We start from the raw sequence: 18,861 nt of genomic DNA, 5'->3' as shown, positions 1-18,861 counted from the left end.
ACTTTCCAATCTCCCTCTAGTGGTCTATATTGGTATAACTACCAGCTGGCAACGACGGTGTGGTTTTGCAGTTCCTGCCACAGCATCATCACAGAGCAAAGTAGAGAAGGGTGGGATTGAAGCAGAGAGGCCATAGGGGATGGTCCAAAAACATTTGTCTCTAAATATATTGGTACAAACACACACTCCTAAGACTGTTACATAATATTGTGGCATTAAACATATTTTTTTAATTAAAATAGCAACACATTTATTTCTTTCCTTTAAATAGAAAATACAAATAATCTCATAGAAGAAAAAAAGATCCATCCTACTGCTGGAAAGATAAATCATTGTTAACACATTTAGATCCTTCCAGATCTTTTTCTCAATGTGCAGATATGTTTTTTTTTTTTTTTCTCATGGAATCACATTATACATACAGTTTTCTAAACTGCTTTTAAAAATGCTTTACTGTATCATCAAAAAATGCTCACATCAATACATATTTATTTATTTACAACAGTGGGCTCCAAACTGTTCCTAGGAAGTGTCCACCTGTAGGGGCCTGGGTAGGATGTCTTCATGGGAGAACCTTACATTCTACCATGCATCCTTATGCACTGCAAGTCCACTTTTACTCATTTTATATATTTGATTTCTAAATAAGATTTTGTGGGGGAAAAAGAATTCCACTGCCAAAATATTAGAAAACAATTTATTAACTGTGTAAATATAATAGTTTCTATTTTCAGGATGACAACAACAAAGGATAACTTCTTATCTAAAATTTTGTCTCAAGTCCAGTAACATGGAACACCACGCTTTTTACTCTGTCTATTTGACAGTACCTCAAATTACTTTAATATACACTTACTGGATTACTGATGGGATGGACAAGCTTTTATATATTTAATGGTCATTTGTGTCTGTGACAGTCTTTCTTTGCAGACCAGCAAATTTTAAAGCGTGGTCCTAATACCTTACCTTCTCTCTAATGTATATAGTCCATGCCTCTTCCACACCCCCCAGTCCAGGGAAGCTCTGATTTCAAATATCCACTGCTCACTCAGAACGCTGCCCTCCACTCTTGGCAATGATCACAGATCCTCCTCCACTGACAACACAGAAGCTCTCTTTCCGTGGCTCTCTCATCTATCCATTATTCCACCTAAAACATATTCATACCTAAAGCTATCTTTATTTTTCTTCCTAGCTCTGAGAACAAAGGCTTTCCGATTTTTAAGTCAACCCCTCGACCTCAGCACTTGATCCCATCACTGCTTACTCCTCTGGGAACTGGCACGGTACCCACAAATAGCTGATGCTCAAAAACTTTTTTGAATGAATAATGGGTCTTGCTCCATCAATTCCCTCCCCTTTATCTCTCGGCTCCTTTCCCTTAGCCTGTATGTGTGGTCAAATAATTTCTTGTCTGTGACGATCAGTTTTATGTGTCAACTTGGCTGGGTTATAGTACCCAGTTATTTAATTAAACTGCTAACTTTTCATGTAAGATTTTGTCGAAAGCCCAGTAACATGGGACACCACACTTTTTACTCATTGTCTATTGGACAGTACCTCTAGGTGTTGCTGTAAAGGTATTCTGTACATGGGATTATCAGCTCCAATTCATTGACTTTATGTAAAGGAGATTATCCTGGGTAATTTGGGTGACTCTGATCCAATCAGTTTAAAAGGCCTTAAGAACAGATCTGTTTTTTCTGAAGAAAGGAAGGAGAACGAAGAAATTCCACTTGTGGGCTGCAGCTTCAGCTCCTACCTGAGAGTTCCCAGCCTGTCCTTCCTGATGGTCTGCCCTATGGATTTCAGACTTGACTATCCAGCCCTGACAATCAAGTAAGCCAATTTCTTTCAAATTCCTTACAAATTTATTTATATTTATATTTATATACACTGGGAATGCCAAAAACATATATACACATGACTTGTATTCATGTTTCATTATCAGTATATATTGAGCATTACAATTTTAATAGTTTTTTCCTTTCTTAAAATGTGTATACATTTTTTTTGGCACCCTCTGTATGTTTATATAGATAGATAGATAGATAGATAGATAGATAGATAGATAGATAGATAGATAGATGTTTATATATATAAAATAACATCTCCTACTAGTTATGTTTAACTGGTGGAACCCTGACCAATACTCTATGCTTAAAATCAGAACAAAACAGTATTCTGCTTCATCCTGCACCTTGCTGTTAACACATAAACCCTGTCTTCCCTTCTCATCGAAGCTTCTAAAAATATCCTATATTCACCATCTCTACTTCCTCCTTTTGCAATCACCCTCTGAGCTATAGCCCCATTTATTTATTTATCTGGTGAATTGGATATATTCTTGTGGACAGCCCATGGGCAATCTCAAACTCAGTATGTCAAAAGTTACCTCACTATACCTGCCTAAATCCAGTCTTCTTTTGAATGCAATTTCTCAAACTCAAGGCAAAAATCTGGATATCATACTAGACACTGAAATATCTAAATAGTAGACATCTAAATAAGTCATACTGTCCATCTTCAGTGCCAGTGTTTGAATTCAGGCTCTCATGTCTTGCCTCAGTTTTGTAATAGACTCCCTTTCCTCCAGCTTCATGTCCTTTAAATCTGTTCTCCAGTGAGGTCTTCCTCTGATGCGAGTGTAACTGCACAAGAACTTCATTTCTTTAGCGTGCATTCTTCTTTAATCCAAGGTAGCGTTGTTTTGCTGGGTAGAACTGTAACGCACTTGCATTCTTTCCCCCAGATCCTCCTACCTGTTCATATGCTGTATATCCACTCCTTTTAGTCATTAAGCCCTTAGGACATTAGGTCTGGTCAGCATCAGACTCACTTAAAAATAAAGCTTCAGCTCTATCACCCATGACCAAGATACCATAACCAAATCTCAAACTAGAATAAGGTTTTTAGTCAAACAAAAACAACACTTCGGCTTCAGTTATGTTGTAGCTCCAGACTCATGAAAGCAGAACCACCCCATGGACCGCATCCCTTGGAAACCAGACCGAACATTGCCATGACTGACAGCAGGACCTGAAGCCGTGATCTACTGCTCCTTGCCTTAGCCCTGGCCAATCAGTAGGGCCCACGACCCCAGCTCCCACAGTAACGATGGTCAATGATTTTCCCCTATATAACCTGGCTGCGAGAGGCCATCCGGGAGTCAGGTGTTTGAGAGCAGTAGCTCACTTGTGTCTCCGGGCTTGGCAACAACTCCTTAAATAAACCTTCACTTTCTTTGCGGCAAACTCCTGCTCGTGTCTTTTTTTGGCTTGGATGAGCGCAGGCAAGCAGATCTTTTGAGTCCATGGTAACACAAAGTGATGGAAATTACCTGCCTGAGAATCAGTGATTCCTTTATCACCTTTGGCAGGTGCTCCCCAACTCTGACCAGCATCACAAGGAACTTTTAAAAAACACAGATTGGAGGCCTACTTAGACCTAATGAATATGAACTTCCAAAGTGGTACCTGAAAAATTCTACTTTTTAAAAGCTATCCAGATAATTAAGATCAGCTAGGTTCGGGAACCACTATTCTTCAGGATAAAATCCAAATTCTGCCAATGATCTTACACCACTACTCCCAGCTTCATCCCCCAGCAGACATTATGCTCCAGCAATTCTGATCCAGCACTAGTGATTCTTCCAACCCATGATGAATAACACCTCTTTGCCAAGAATGTCCTTCCTTTATCTGCCTGGGAAAATCCTATTCATCTTTCAAAAACTCTATTCAAACATCGTCTAGTCTCTTCTTCAGCCAGTAAATATTGATAAACTCATGACATTGTACACAATGTGTACCATTCTTTGTATATCAATTATATTTCAATAAAGCTGTTAAAATTTATTGAGGTCCTGCTACATGCCAGGCTCTGAGAGAAGCACTGAGATATAAAGATCAGTAAGCTATATTAGTAGTACTGCCTTCAGTAAGCTCACATGCTATTGGAAGCCACATATAAATACACAAATACACACTGAGGTAAATTCTGCGAGAGTGTTTGGTAGGCTGAAAGATGCCCCCACCCAATAATGTCCGTATCTTAATTCCCAGAATCTATGAATATGTTAAAACTACCTTACATGCACAACTGATTTTGTAGATGTGATTGAGATTCTGAGATGGGGACATTAACCTGGGTTATTTTAGTGGGCTCAATGTAATCACCAGTATCCTTTTAAGAGGGAGACAGGGAGGGTGGGAGAAAGAGAAGATAGAGGGAGACTGGAAAATGCTATGTTACTGATTTTGAAAATAGAGGATGGAGACATGAGCTAAGAAATGCAGGAGGCCTCTAAAAGCTAAAAACAGCAAGGAAGTTAATTCTCTACTAGAGCCTCCAGAAAGAAGCAGCCCTGATGGCAATCAGTCCAGTGAGATTGATTTTGGACTTCTGGCCTTCAGAAATGTAATATAACTGTGTTGCTATGACTACATGTGGAATGATTTGTTACAGCAGCAACAAGAAGCTAATACAGAGGCCAACAGAGAGCACTCTTGTAGTACATAGTGGGGGTCTCTGTATTAACTTAAGGAGTGGGGGTGGAACGTTCAGAAAGAATTACCCAGAGGTGATGACACCAGAGCTGAGGAAGGGAGAATGTGTTTCAGGAGGATGGTCCAGGTAGAGGAATTAGTGAGTGCAAGGCACACAGAGAGAGCATGGGAAGTGTTTCAATAAGGCAATGCTACTTATACTAAACATTAGAAATAATATCAACAATATCAATTCTGGTAAGAGTAAATGTTTGTATGCCAGGCACAGTTCTAAAGCACTTGACAACTCTGTGAGGTAGACTATTACTATCTTCATTTTACTTATAGGGATGCCAAGGTTTGGAGGAGTTAAGTAACTTTCTTGAGATGAGAATCAGTAAATGGGCAGAGTCATAATTAGAACCTTGGCAATGTGTCTTCAAAACTCACTGCCTCTCCAATGTACCACTGGAGGAGCCTTAAGTATTTAAGAAAGGTGGCAGCAGTGTGGCCGATAATAAATGAACTATTAGAAAGACAATAATGAGGTGAGGATCAGCAGAGCTTGGGATCGTCTTCTCTAGGACACTAAGAGTGGGACTGAGAGAAAGTCAGCAGACTTCCAAGTTTCTTCCATGTGCTAGCACGGTTTTGCTTCTGTTGAAGATTGTCAAGAGGGGGGTCATGCGGGGGTCTCTGGTCCCGCTCCCCGCCTAAGAACGCAGGATATGGTGACGCCAAAAAGGAACACCCACGGAGCCATAGATAGGGGAGTCCTACGACTATAGTCTCGCTGGTGGTTGGGTTGGAGACACAGGAAACAGGAGCCACATAATATACAATCTGCCATCAGCTCCTCTGCCAACCGACCCCACTCGCTAACTGCAACCCGCACTTGCTAGCTCAGCCACAGCAGTTATATTAGTGGCTAATGGCTAACTGGTGACAGCTGACGGCCATCTACTACCCGAGCCAGCACCTTTCCACGTGAGGCCGAGAGCCTGGAAACTGCTCTCTGGGACTCTGTCCCCACCATAGTGGAAACGTCCTTGACTATCTCAAATTAAATCACACCTGTGTTACAAATTCCACACTCTGCATACGCGTCTTTGTTTTATTTCTTTTTCCTGTCAAGTCTGAGGCAGAATTGGGGGTGCACGCACCAACTCAACGCTGGGCCTCATTTTCAGTATCTGTAAAATGACTATAAAATGCCTGTAAGTACTGGTTGTGTTTCAGAATACCCTGTGGGGAAACATAAATAAAATTCAGATTCCTCGCCCCATCTGAAATTCTGATTGAGTAGTACCCGCGTGGAGCTTTTCCCAAAAAACTTTCCCAAGTGATTCTGACACACGTCCAGTTTTGGTAATCAGGGGAGGGCGACCATGCGGGTCCTCCGCAGTTCACTGTACTCGACCCCGATTCCGTGAAGGACCCGCCCCCTGGCCCCGCCCCGCCTCCGGGCCCCGCCCAGGCCCACCCCTTGCGCTCTTCCATCCTCAGACTTCGTCTCACCTCCCCACTTCGTTGGTTCCCTGGTCTCGCCCACTTCCGCTTTTCCCAGTCCCTCCCCCGCCTCGCAAGATGGCTGTGGTGCCGCCGGGCCCGGAGCCTTGGAACCGCGTGAGGATCCCTAAGGCGGGGAACCGCAGCGCAGTCACAGTACAGAACCCCACCGCGGCCCTGGGTGAGTGAAGCGCCCCGCGACTGCGGCACACGTTTCGGAAGCGGTGTCAGGCCGGGGCCGGCGCATGTGCGCGGGGGCGGGACTTCCTGAGCCCGCGGGGCTCTGGGAAGGGGCGCGGTACTGGCCGAGGGAGAGGGGCTTGGGCTCCTGAGTGTGCCAAGGAATCTTGGAGGGACTGTGGCTTCGCAGCCCTTCCTTGAACCCATGTGCCTACCGCAGGGCCTGGCTGGAGCGAGCAGGGCCCCAAGCCCAGCCCCACGCCGAGGTCGGGGAGGAAGGCGGCCGCAGCTAGCATCAGGGAAAAGTGCTGCTGGGGAAGCCTGTGCTCACCCAGGCCGCCAGGAGCCCCGTTTACCTTGTCAGTTCCCCCCGCCAACCCCCCCGCCACCCCCCCGCTCCTCCCCACCCCCCCGCCCTCCCCCCTGCCTCTGAAGAGCTGGGGGGAGACACTGAGGCACTCTGGATTTCAGCCGCGATCCTTCGGGGCCTCTGGGTCCTCATTTGTAAAATGGGGCTAGGCCTCCCTACCCATCACCGCTTGTAAGGATCTAACTGATGTTATTTAGGGGAGAGTGCTTTTAAACTAGTAATGTGTTTTACCAGTGTGTAGGATGGTATTGCCGCTCTTAGGAGCCTGGCTCAGGAGTCAGATCGCCTGGGTTTGAATCCTGGCTCTTCCTTTGCTTGAAAATTCTCTAACCTTTCTGTCCCTCAGCTCATTTTCAAATGGGGATAAAAAGAGTACCTGCTTCATAGGGCTATTTTGAGGAATGAAAGAGTTAATGTTATAGGTAAAGCATTTGGAATAGTGCCTGATAAGGTAATCACTTAAATGATAGTTATTAACATTAAATACTTATAACCTATCTAATCACATCCTCTTCCCCATCCAACCATCCTATGCAGTTTACAGGTTATCTTCTTCCTCTAGTCAGAAATTCACCAACTCACTCCCCCATTCCCAAAGCAGTCCATTCTGGCTTCAGATAGTTCGGACAAAAGAAAGTTCTCCATGTTGTGTAGAAATCTGCCGTTGTGTTACTTCCATCTAGGAGGATAGTTCTTTCCTCAGAGCCACACAAAACACTTTAACTCCATCTTTTACTTCTTAGTTTTTACGACTTGGAAACTGTTATCTCATGCTCTTCATCCTGTGTTCAGTCTGACTTCCGTCAAGTAATGTAATTTCTAGTTGGTTTCTCTTAATGTATTATCTTAAAATGGTACCCAAGTACAGTATCTTTGACTTTGAAGAGTATGAATGTATCCATTCTGCCTTGCCTATGTGCATTAACAAAATGGGGATTTAGAGAAGTATACAACAGGTGCCGAACCTTCAGGGTACTTAAGGTATACGTGTATACCAAATGACCGCAAATTATTCATATGAAAGATTAAAATCATGGTGAAATGTGATGTGAAGATATACATACTTGTTTAACATTCTCTTGATTTCCAGACTTATATCATGTCACCACTTTCCAACTTCTTACATACTTAGAATAGTTAATTATGTCCTTATAGTTGAGGCTGATTATGTTCATTTGTTCTTGATTCCTTTAAAACAAATAAGGAAGGATGCTTCTTTCAGTGTATTTTTATATAATATACTTAACGTAGAAATACATTTTAAGTCGTATTGAACTTCTCTGCTTCAGACCTTTGCATTGCAGCTGTAATGAAAGAATGCTGTCTTGTTACACTGTCACTGAAGAGCCAAACCTTAGATACAGAAACAGATGTGTTATGTGCAGTCCTTTACAGCAATCACAACAGAATGGGCCGCCACAAGCCCCATTTGGCCCTCAAACAGGTAAGGAGCCCTTGTTTAAAACTCAACATGTTTACTTGATGGAGATCACATTACCACTTAATATTTTGTTATTTGTGGAAATTCAGTAAATACTTGTGACTGATAGGTCTTCAGTTCAGTTGCATGTGGGGTTTCAATTTCTTTTTTCTTTTGGAAAGCATTTCAAAAAACAATTTGTTTAGAAAAGAACTATGTTTAATTCCTTCCCAGTTGGTAATTCCCAGTCTTCTTTCCAGTTGGTAATTTTTATGAAAAGTTTTCATTATATACAATCTATAATAAATTACATTGCCTTTGCCTAGTTCAAAGATACAGTGATTTGATCAAGACAAAGTGTTGGATTAGGAAATAATTTCCTAGTCATAATCAAAACCCTAAAATCATAAAAAGAACAAAGTGGTGGTATATTTATGGTGGGGTATATATCTAATCGGTAATAGAGTAAATGGGTATATAACAAGTTGTGTAAAGTGGTTTCATGTAATTTTTGGAGTTTAAGACAGCATTGGGCCCTGCATCTTAGGGACTACACCATAGAGCAGATCCTCCTAAGCTGGGTTCTTTATATGAATATTCATTGATTCATTTTATTAATTCTGCAAGTATTTTTTGTAGCTTCCTATGTGTTAGACACTGCTTGGTGGCTAGGTATACAGGGGAAAGACAGTTTTTAATCTCACAGATTCATGCTCTCTGGTTCATTTTCTACCCGCATTACTAAAGACTAAAGAGATGAATATTTCTTCATCAAAAAAGATCTAGGATCACAGTGTTTCCCTAAGTTTTCTTCTCTGGGCAGTTTTGATCTCCTTCTGAGTCTTACTCCAAAACCAAACTTATCTCAGATTGAACGTGTTTCTCCTCCTGGTTTCCAAGTTGTGAATCATTATCCAGTCAGAAAAATTTGGTGTTCCATTTTCTCTGTTTCTTCCTTTTATGTAGCTCTGCCATCCAATCGATCAGTCATAACTTTCTCTGCATCTAGTCCCTTCTTTTAGTTCTGGCATCTTCTTTTTTTAGACCTTGTCAATTTTAATTGTCTTGCTATCCTGATCTTTCCTCCTCCAATCTTTACTACACTCTGGCATAGTCTATAAACCAAAATCAGATTAATCATCCTAAAACACAGCTTTGGTTTTTAATGGTTCTCCATTGTATCCTGAATAAAGACCAGACCTCTTAGCCTGGCTTACAAGATCCTCCTGATTTGAGAAATTTGTTTAGCTGGATAAACTTTAAAATTTTAACCAGAAGCAATTGCTTTGGGTCATGGATTTCTTTACCCTTAAAAAAAAAAAAAAAAAAAAAAAAAAAGTATTCTGTGGCATTCGGTGTATTTCCATACTTTGGAATTTTGGACCTCTTTGCTTTCCTGGTCACGTCAGTGGCCTCATCTTTATTATATGTGTAGGAATTTAAGCTAGTCTTCCCTTTTCAGGTTGAACAATGTTTAAAACGTTTGAAAAACATGAATTTGGACGGTTCAATTGAAGATTTGTCTGAGTTGTTTTCTTCCAAGTAAGTGGTTCAGTTGCTTTGTGATGGGCTTTGTGGTGGGTTGGGAGCTCAGTGTCTTGCAAACTTGCTTGTCTTTCTCTAGTACGTATTATCCTAAGGGCACTGACAGTTAGAAATTCTTAGAAACTAAACCTGAGAAACTAAATTTAATAATGAGAGTTCTCCCTGTGGACTTTTTTCTGCTTGGTGTTGGAATGTAACTATACTTCAGCTGTACAAATTTTGTTTTAATAAGGGGCACCTAGTATTTGTGGTAATCTACCTTTTTGGTTCCTGGAAGGACTGGCCTGAATTGAAATCTAGATCATGATAGATTATATTGAAACATCAGTGTCGATCAACTTCAGTGAGCATTATTGGGCATAAGTACCTCGAATTGAGCTTAAAGCAAGTTTGCACTTGAAAACTATGTAAGTGCTTCATATTTAATAATGAAAGTCATGTACTTTTCTATTTTTGTCAAGTGAAAATCAGCCTGTATCCAACAACACATGTGTCATTCCCAGTCAACCAGTGGTGGAACTGGTGTTAATGAAGATTTTGGGGGCCTGCAAATTGTTACTTCGCTTGTTGGACTGTTGCTGCAAGACATTTCTGTATCCTTGAATCAACTGAAATACCTTCTTCCGAATTGGAATTGTTTGGACAAATTTAGTAGTATTTCTGTGTGAAAGCTATGGGGTCTGTAGGAATTATATATAACTTATGAGAATTCTTAAAATTTTGCTTCTTGGCTTCCTCCCAGGAATTGCCTAATGCAACCATTGCCAAAGATTGCTTGTCTCCCTCTAGTATGTGTTTTCCTAAGGGTACTGACAGTTAGAAATTCGTAATCTTAGAAACTAAACTTTTGAAACTAAACTTATGAGAGCTCTAGCAGAATGTATATTACTTTTTGTTTTATTTCCATGACTTAAATAGAATGTTTTAAGGCTTTAATTCCTTTAAGAAAATTATTTCTATTTCCAGTCTAGTTCTTTCATAAATGTAACTTACAGAATCCAAATTACTTTGGTTTTGTTTTCCAACTTAAACTTGATTATCCAGGTTGACTGTGAAACATCTAGGTTTGCAAGAATTCATTATTTTAAACCTTGTGATGGTTGGGCTGGTGAGCAGATTATGGTACGTATGTACACACCTTTGAAATCTTTCATTTCTTTCCATCTCTAACTCAGCCTAGGATTCTCATTGGTTTTCATATTTTCCCAGGGATGCTGATGTTGCGGGAGTTTCATTTCTTTATTTGATCAGAGTTTATTTGGGGGTGGACTGGGAAGCTAACTGCTGATAGTTATGTCAAAAGATTAGACTTTAAATCTGAAGCCAAGAGATTACCTCAACACTAAATGATTAAGCAAATGAATGCCTAAGATTAGCAACTGGAATAAAAATATGGTAGCTAATCATACAGCAATTGGCCCATTTAAAATGAAGGTGTTGCTGGGCAGGCTGTATCACTTGATTTTTCTGCCTCTAGGTTTCTTTTCTTTTTTTTTTTTACAAGTAGAATTGCTGCATTGAAGGATAAATGAAATTTTAAAAAAAATTTTTATTGGGGAACAGCGTGCCTCTCCAGGGCCCATCAGCTCCAAGTCGTTGTTCCTCAATCCAGCCACGGAGGGCAAAGCTCAGCTCCAAGTCCAGTCACCATTTTCAATCTTCAGTTGCAGGGGGTGCAGCCCACCATCCCATGTAGGAACTGAACCGGCAACCTGTTGCGAGCTCACGCTCTAACCAACTGAGCCATCCATCCGGCCACCATAATGGCAGTGACCTTCATTATGTGCTCTAGATTCTTTTCTCCCACCTGAAACATCACTACTTTTTCTGGCATAGTTAGTTGATGTCAAGAACACTGGTAATAGTTGCAAACCAAAGAGACCTGCTCTTGCATTTCTCAGTATATATTGTGAAACTTATTTGATGGATAATTGGACTCGGAATCTGTCCATTTTACACAATTGGGATGATTAGCTCTAATTTGAATTAAAATTAAAAAAAAGTTTTGTCTTTGGAGATTAAAAATCTTGCTTTGATGTCTTAACCTGGATATCTTAAATACTATTTCCAATCATCTTGTTTTTTATTCTGCTTATTCTTAGTCAGAGGTAACAATGTTAAAATTACTAATAGTATTTTAAAATGTCAGTCATTATTTTTTTCTATAATGAAAATAATTTTAATTTTTGCTGATCACAATACATGCTTATTTTTAGAAATTTTAAAACATAGAAAAAATGTGAAGCTGAAATCTACATAAAATCTCACCACTTAAACAAAACCACACTTACGATTTTGATGCACATCCTTTCAGATAGCTTTCCATGTAGTACTTTATTTGGTTTTAAGTAGCATTTTGTTTGAACTTGTATTTTTCTGTTAGAGCTGAACTAATGTGGCTGTTTGCAAATATGTTCTATAACGTTTTTTAATCTGTAGTGGCAGATTGATAGGCATTTATTTTCAGCTTTGAATTGTTAGGGTTATTATGTGATCTGCAAACTGTAATTACTGGCTAACTCATGAGCTCCTATTTCTTTCTCTAGGGTTCTCTATAAAGGTGTTTTAAAAAGGCTGGTTTCTTTATATGAGCCATTGTTTGGATTGCTTCAAGAGGTCTCTAGGATTCAACCATTGCCTTACTTCAAAGATTTTACCTTTCCTTCTGATATTGTTGAATTTTTGGGACTGCCCTATTTTGAGGTCTTTAAGAAAAAAATGCCTACTGCTTTTGCAGCTAAAGGCATAAGTAAATTGTTAAATAAACTGTTTTTAACAAAAGAGCAATCACCAAGCTGCAGTGAAGAAACTTTACTTAGAATTTCCAAAAAAGCCAAACAAACGAAGACCAGTGTACAGAGTAATGTGGATCTTGGACAGCCAGTAAAGAAAATCGTCAAAGGTAAAATGCTTTGATATAGCACATACTCTTTTTAAAAAAACAAAAACTTGAAATTACAAGATAATTATGGATTGTAGAGAAAGAAATTCCGCATCTCTTTAATTTAGCTCACATTATCTTTAGAGAGGTTTGATAATACCTGTGTTTTCTAAGCTTGAGCATTTAAAGTTGTTTGCTTCTGTTGTTGCTTCATAGTTCTTTGCTTGTTTCCTTTACTTATTTTGTAGTAATTTGGCAGGAAATACGGTCATGCATGTAAGAATTTGCTGATTTGAAATAGTATGCCTAAGTTTTTGTATTTGATCTTTTTATCTCTACAGAAAAGTCATCAGAATTTGATGTGAGGGCTTACTGCAAACAGTTGAAACACAAAGCTCTTCAGGTTTGGCTTATTTTGATATAGCTTATGATTTCTGCTGACTTACAGAGTAGATGCCACTTACCAAGGACAGAGATTGAATCTTTTGTTTTTAAACCTAGTATAGCAGCAAGGGGCTGTTTTAAGTGGCCACAGAATTTGGGTGTCAAACATGCATTCACCATGTACACTGAGACGGAGTGGAGGCAGCAAAACACTATTAAGTGAGGCAATAAGTAAGATAGACAATAAAGCAAAGTAAGACAAAAAGCACCACCCTTTGTTTCCAGGGTGCTGGGGAACCAAGACAGCGTCTTGGCTTCAGGTGTGTCCGGCGAGCATCCCCGTTGGAGAGTTTCGACTAGAGCTCCCCCAGGAAACTAATTATATAGGTTTTTCCCAACAGATTACCAGTCGGGAAAGAATGCTAGGCCATAGCGATTACAATCAGCAAGCATGGGGACAATGAATCACAAGTTTCAGGGTAATTATCTAGGGTAGAAGGCCGGGGACATGATTTCGGCAGTTTCACAATGTACATGAGGTTACTATGGCCACAGGGCAACCTACGTGATCCTATTCATGCGTTCCGCTGGCAGGTCAGCTATTGTTCAACCAAGGGGGCTGGCAAGGCCTTCCCGAGTTTACTCCTGCTGACCGGGGAGTCAATGTCCGGGTGCCACCTGGACAGAGTGTTCCCCTGACGCAACAAATGGAAGGCACAAAGGGGCACCTAACTCACATTATATTTACTTTACACCTAGCTATAAGCTTAATGCCATCTTAGTTCTCAGTCTGTGCTTCTGAATGAATAGAAGCACCAAGGGATTTGAGGGAATTCAGTTAGTTGACTTAATAGAATGCCTTCAGAAATATTTTACTAAAGAGTTTTGCTAGAATTTAAAGTGACCCTAGGATCCATTATTGGTGTGGACTGTACTGTAGCTTAAGAGTATGGACTCTGCAATCAGACAGAATGGTTTGAGTCCTGGCTTTGGTTTGTACTAGCCGTGTGACCGTGTGTGAGTTTCTTGACCTGTCCATACTTCTGTTTCCTAATAATAGTACGTACCTCAGAGGGTTGTGCCAATTTTAATACATAGAAAGTGTTCAGTGCAGATCAGGAGTATGGTAGGCACTTAATTGGTGTTACATGTTATTAGCTACTTTCATCATCACCATCACCATCCTCATCCTCATCCTCATCCTCATCCTCATCCTTTGTCATGAGGCTGCCAGTTCCTTCTTCCTGTCAGGGTTCAAGCTTTAACATGATTCCTCTTCTTAATTAGTGTCTGTAAATTCGGTGTGTTCTGGACCTACCAACAGCTAAGTATGTCAGTGTCACCCTCTTTCATCTACTTCTGTTACCCTCTTTTCTCAAAAATTGTTGTGTTTTTTTTTTGGTTTTGTTCAGGGGTTCTTTTCATTCTATTTAAGAATTCTCAATCATTTCTAATAAGTCAGAGTACTTTCTTGAACGTTTATAAGAATTTTAGTTTGCATTTACATTTTGTCCATCCATGAGTTTCAAGGAAGGAATAATAATAATAGCTAATTCATACTTACATTGCATTTACTCTTTGCCAGGCATTGTTTGAAACACTTTATGTTAATATACGTTAACTCACATAATTCTCGCACAAGTCCTATGAGATAGGTGCTATTATTATTGTTTTCTTATTTCAGATGAGAAAATAAGAGGCGTAGAAAGGACAAGAACTTGTTCAGGCCACACAGCAAATACAGGACATAGCTGGGATTTAAACACAGTTTTTTCATAGTTTGTTCTTTGCCATTATGCCAATCTCCAAAATAGTTTTGTCAACCCTGTTTTAAGAACTATGGCTCTCTGTGACCCTTGAAACGTCTGCAGTCTGTCTACCTGTTCTTAGGTTTTGGTCAGCACCCCTCTTATCCCTGACTAATCACTACCACATTTTTAACAATTAGCACTAAAATACTTAGCTCACTTTTAGGCCAGACTTATTTTACTGATCACCAAAGTATTGATAGGTCTCTACTTTTATATTTTCCACTACTTTTTTATTTCTTGAAAGTGAGAAATTTGGAAGGAGGAAGGTAAGCTTTGAATGAAGGATGGAAGCAGTCTTTTGTAGGAGGCATATTTTCATAAATAGTAAAAGCTGGTAAAGTTAAAACTTGACTTGATACATAAAGATGGCGTGAAGAGACAAAGGGACCACATCAAAAGATGGTTGCATTGGAATTGGAAATGTGCTCAGTTAACCGTTTTTGATATACGTTCAGCAATCATCCCTGTTTTCACATTTTCAGCAACATTTATGAACTGAGGAGGGTGATTCAGGGTATAGAAATAAGAAACAATTTGTTGTAGTTTAGTAGTAGTGAGGAAAAGGGCTCTTCATTGATTTTTACCCACCAGAAAGGCTTTGATCAATATTTAATCATATGGAGTTTTATTCTTATGTGTATGCTAAATAGATATTGTTAGAATATTTACTTTAAGTTTCCTCTGCAGAGCTGAATTCAGCGATAGATGGGATCTCTTGTAGGCACAGAGCGGAAGAACTCTTGTGTTAGAGCAGTGGATAAAAAAATTAAGTTTTTTAAGACAAAAGGAAAACACAGTAAGCTAAAAAAAAAAGTTTTTCTTTTAAAAATTTTGATAGTCTGTGAGTCATCATTTCTGTTGTCATTTATTTGCAAGTCAGTAACAAATCCAATATATTTTTCTCACTTTTCCATATTTCAGGAGGCCAGCTTTGAGTTTAAAGGTTCTCAGTCCCAACTAAATGCAACCAAATGTTCTTCTCAGAAAGCAATAGGAACTCCCTGTGCCAAGAGTTTTGTGCAAAGACTCCAAGAAGCTGAGACTTTCATACAACTTTCTGAAGAAATCCAAATGGCAATTCTGTGGTGCAGGAGCAAAAAACTCAAGGCTCAGGCTTCCTTCCTGGGCAACAAACTTCTTAAAAGTAACCGGCTTAAACACGTGGAAGCTCAAGGTTATAGGTAGGTATATTACAAAAATTACATTCTTTTTTCTGTTGTCTTTTAGGGCAAAAGTATACATATTCAAGTCAGCTTTCTTTAAAATGGGATGTCCAGTAGACTGAGGGAGGCTAAAAGTGGGATCTGCTCAAACTGCAGTTTTGTTTGCTGCTTTTGTTGGGCAAAGCTCTATTACTGGAACAGAGTAAACTTGGTTAATTGGATTTATACTCTTCATTCTATCCATTCATTCAGAAGCATCGGGAGTGTCTGGGGATACAACCCTGTGTAACACAGACCTAATCCTCACAGAGCTCTAGCTTTAGCAGGAAAGACGGCCATTCCGTCCACAGCTTCAGTGCAGCAGGATGAGTGTATGAGAGCAGAAGCAGAAGGTGCCTGCCTCCTGCGGGGGCACACACTGCATACCGGGGTCAGGGTCAGGTTTGTGCACAGGGGCTAGATTCTCTGTGTATTGATTTCTTCCTTCACTGTGATTCTTACATTCATAGAACTGCTTGAGGATGGTCATCTTTGATTGTGAGCCAGTCAGTATATTGCTTGAAACAACACATGAAGTTAGATACTTAGGGTTTTATGTTTTTATTAAAAAAAATAACAGCTGCCCATGGTAACAATTCCAGCACAAATGGCTATAAAGATCCTTATTCCCCTTCACAGAGGCAGTCATTCTGACCAGTTTTTTTTCATGTATCCTTCAAAAAATATTCTGCGCTTCCATCATAATTTCTTATCTATAGTTATAGACATGTATCTATCTATTCAGGGTTTTATAATGGTTCCCATGGATGAATCACTGTCTAAAATTTGTCAAATTTTGTTTTAAAATTTATGGAAAAGATGCTCCCATTTTAGTAAATTTGATATATAGTGAGGGTTTTGTAACAAGTTTTGATTATAAGTTGTGGGAGAAGTTCAATATTCCTAAGGAATGAATTGCTGGGTTTTTACATTGGGGTCCCTTAGCCATCTAAAAGGGATCTGATGGAGAGAGTTTTCTGTTCAAGATTGGGTTTCAAGTCAGAGGTAAATGAGGCAGAGATGATAATCATTAAAAGTTAATGAGAAGGATAGCAAACTGGTGTTTATTTGGTTAAACCTTTTGTTCTGTACCCCACAAAACATAGTCCTCTTTCATACTACTTTGTTTTGCTGTTCCAGTCAATATGTTTGTAGAACATTTCAAATTTACTGAGTGTCCACAATAACTAGGGAGTAGGCAGTATTATTACAGATGAGGAAGTGAAGGATTTTGCTTAGGATGGTAGAGACCTAGAACTCAGTTCAGATCCTGATTCTTGTTTTCATTCTTTCTATTTCGATTTCAGTTGGGAGATACACCTATCCTCTCCCCACTTAAAAATCACTTATATTAGGGCAAGAACAGTTTTGAAACAAAGATTATGAATTACTAACATTAGAATGTGTTTCCACAAAGTTCTGTGTTTGTTTAAAAAGGGAGAGGGGAAGGTGTCGGAGTAGAAAGTACAGACCCATGCTAATCTTTTGAAATCTGACGGTCACAGTGAGGCAGTTAGCAAGGAAGGTACTGATGTACCTTGTGACAATGTACCTGATCCGGAAGCAAAACACCTAAAATAATCAGCGCACTTGAAGATGATACATGAATCACACATTGGGTAGCTTAAGGCTGTCAGTATGTCTGTGCCAGAAGCTCTGTCTTCTCATTCTTATATAAACTCCCTCTTCACTTTTATTCTTTTTTTCCTTGTTCGTTTCCTGCTGCAACATGAAGTTGTGTATCCAGAGATGGACTAATGCACCCTCGCAGATTTTTTTTCTATTTGTCATATATCCTCTCCCCAGTTCCATTCCTATTGAATTTTGAATAGGCTGATTAGCAATTACCAGGAAAAAGTTCTGGTACAAAAGTATGGAGTTGTCTGACTATTCAGCTGCCTTACTAGGCAGTTGTGGGAGCTATTTTACTTGGGGAACATAATGGAAACACATTTGCGTACACCCTGAGGGGAGTTGTGCTCTGAAAACATAGATTTGCGTTGAAGCTCCTATTTCCTTATTTTTTGTTATGATTCTGGGATTGTACATAGGCATAAGACTTGTAGATAAATTATACATTTTCTATATGAAGTTGGTAAAAAGGAGACAAGTTTTTGAGAATGTTTTCTGTATTTTAAGAAACTCAAGATTTTTCCTTTCTCTCCTCTTTCAAGTTTGCCCAAGAAACTAGAGTGCATAAAAACATCTATTTGCAACTGCCTTCTTCGTGGCTCAGGTAGCAAAACTTCAAAGCATCATCTGAGACAAAGAAGATCACAGAATAAATTTTTACTGAGACAGAGAAAACCACAGAGAAAACTGCAGTCAACTCTTTTAAAGGAAATTCAGTCCCCTGCCAGGACTCAGAGCGCAACAGATGCCAGTAAACAGAGACTCTCAGACCATACAGTTCACAGAACTAATCTCGGCCCTAACAGTACGCAGTTCTTGAGTAGCAGAGTCTCAAATCCTGTTATACAAACTAAGGAGAAACCAATTCATGAGAATCTTACAGGAAGCAATGAAAATGAAACGGATTCATGGACAATGATGCAAATAAACAAACGTAATATATTAGGAACCATTAAGGAGACAGATGACATTGATGATATTTTTGCTTTAATGGGTGTTTAGATGCTCCTATGTTTGACTTTTAAGTGGTTAGCAACCTAGTCCAGTGTTCTGCTGTTTTAAGTGGAACTCCTGGGATCTGGGATGATACGCGTGTGGACTCAGAGGAGTGCAACATTGATTTAGTGCAACATTGTACAGCAATTCATTTCAGTTCAATAAACATTTATAGTAGCTTTGTGTCATTTAATCGATAAGTATTTGACCATTAAATTTTTGACTTTGACTGTGTGCCAGAAAAATCTACCATGTCCTGTCCTTGAAAAGCAGAGGTAATCCCTTGATTGAAGCTGGGAGGTCCCTGAAAAACTGAATAATTTTATGACTTACAAGGGAATTAAGCCTTGAATAATTAGGCTTCCAAAAACCTATTCTGTGCTTTCAGGTAAATGGGGAGTGGGGGTGAGGAATAGCAAGGAAGCACCTCAAAGGCCACTTTGG

The 18,861-nt window shown here is 39.6% G+C and overlaps 2 protein-coding genes across 6 annotated transcripts in view; one reads left to right on the top strand and one right to left on the bottom strand.

Moving 5' to 3' along the window:
• The first annotated feature begins 5,997 nt into the window (after positions 1–5,997).
• NEPRO (nucleolus and neural progenitor protein) lies at positions 5,998–18,594 on the top strand. 5 transcript variants are annotated; one of them, XM_033129033.1, is made up of 9 exons: positions 5,998–6,177; positions 7,836–7,990; positions 9,429–9,508; positions 9,973–10,104; positions 10,556–10,633; positions 12,058–12,413; positions 12,734–12,795; positions 15,509–15,768; positions 17,964–18,594. In XM_033129033.1, the coding sequence occupies exons 1-9, from the start codon at positions 6,075–6,077 to the stop codon at positions 18,421–18,423; spliced, it is 1,686 nt and encodes a 561-aa protein (XP_032984924.1). In that variant the 5' UTR covers positions 5,998–6,074; the 3' UTR covers positions 18,424–18,594. The 5 variants fall into 5 exon arrangements, with proteins under 5 accessions (XP_032984924.1, XP_032984953.1, XP_032984934.1 ...); XM_033129043.1 differs by lacking the exon at positions 5,998–6,177 and adding an exon at positions 6,611–6,717; XM_033129053.1 differs by lacking the exon at positions 5,998–6,177 and adding an exon at positions 6,867–6,997.
• The window catches only part of GTPBP8 (GTP binding protein 8 (putative)), a 28,099-nt gene continuing 16,234 nt past the window's right edge, over positions 6,997–18,861 (bottom strand). The window contains exon 6 of the mRNA XM_033129084.1: positions 6,997–7,734. Coding sequence (XP_032984975.1) covers positions 7,644–7,734 — 91 coding nt within the window. The 3' untranslated portion in view covers positions 6,997–7,643. The remainder of the gene's footprint in view (positions 7,735–18,861) is intronic.

Source organism: Rhinolophus ferrumequinum, chromosome 2 (assembly GCF_004115265.2).
Source record: "Rhinolophus ferrumequinum isolate MPI-CBG mRhiFer1 chromosome 2, mRhiFer1_v1.p, whole genome shotgun sequence".
NCBI lineage: Eukaryota > Metazoa > Chordata > Mammalia > Chiroptera > Rhinolophidae > Rhinolophus > Rhinolophus ferrumequinum.
This window is presented reverse-complemented; position numbering and strand designations above follow the sequence as displayed.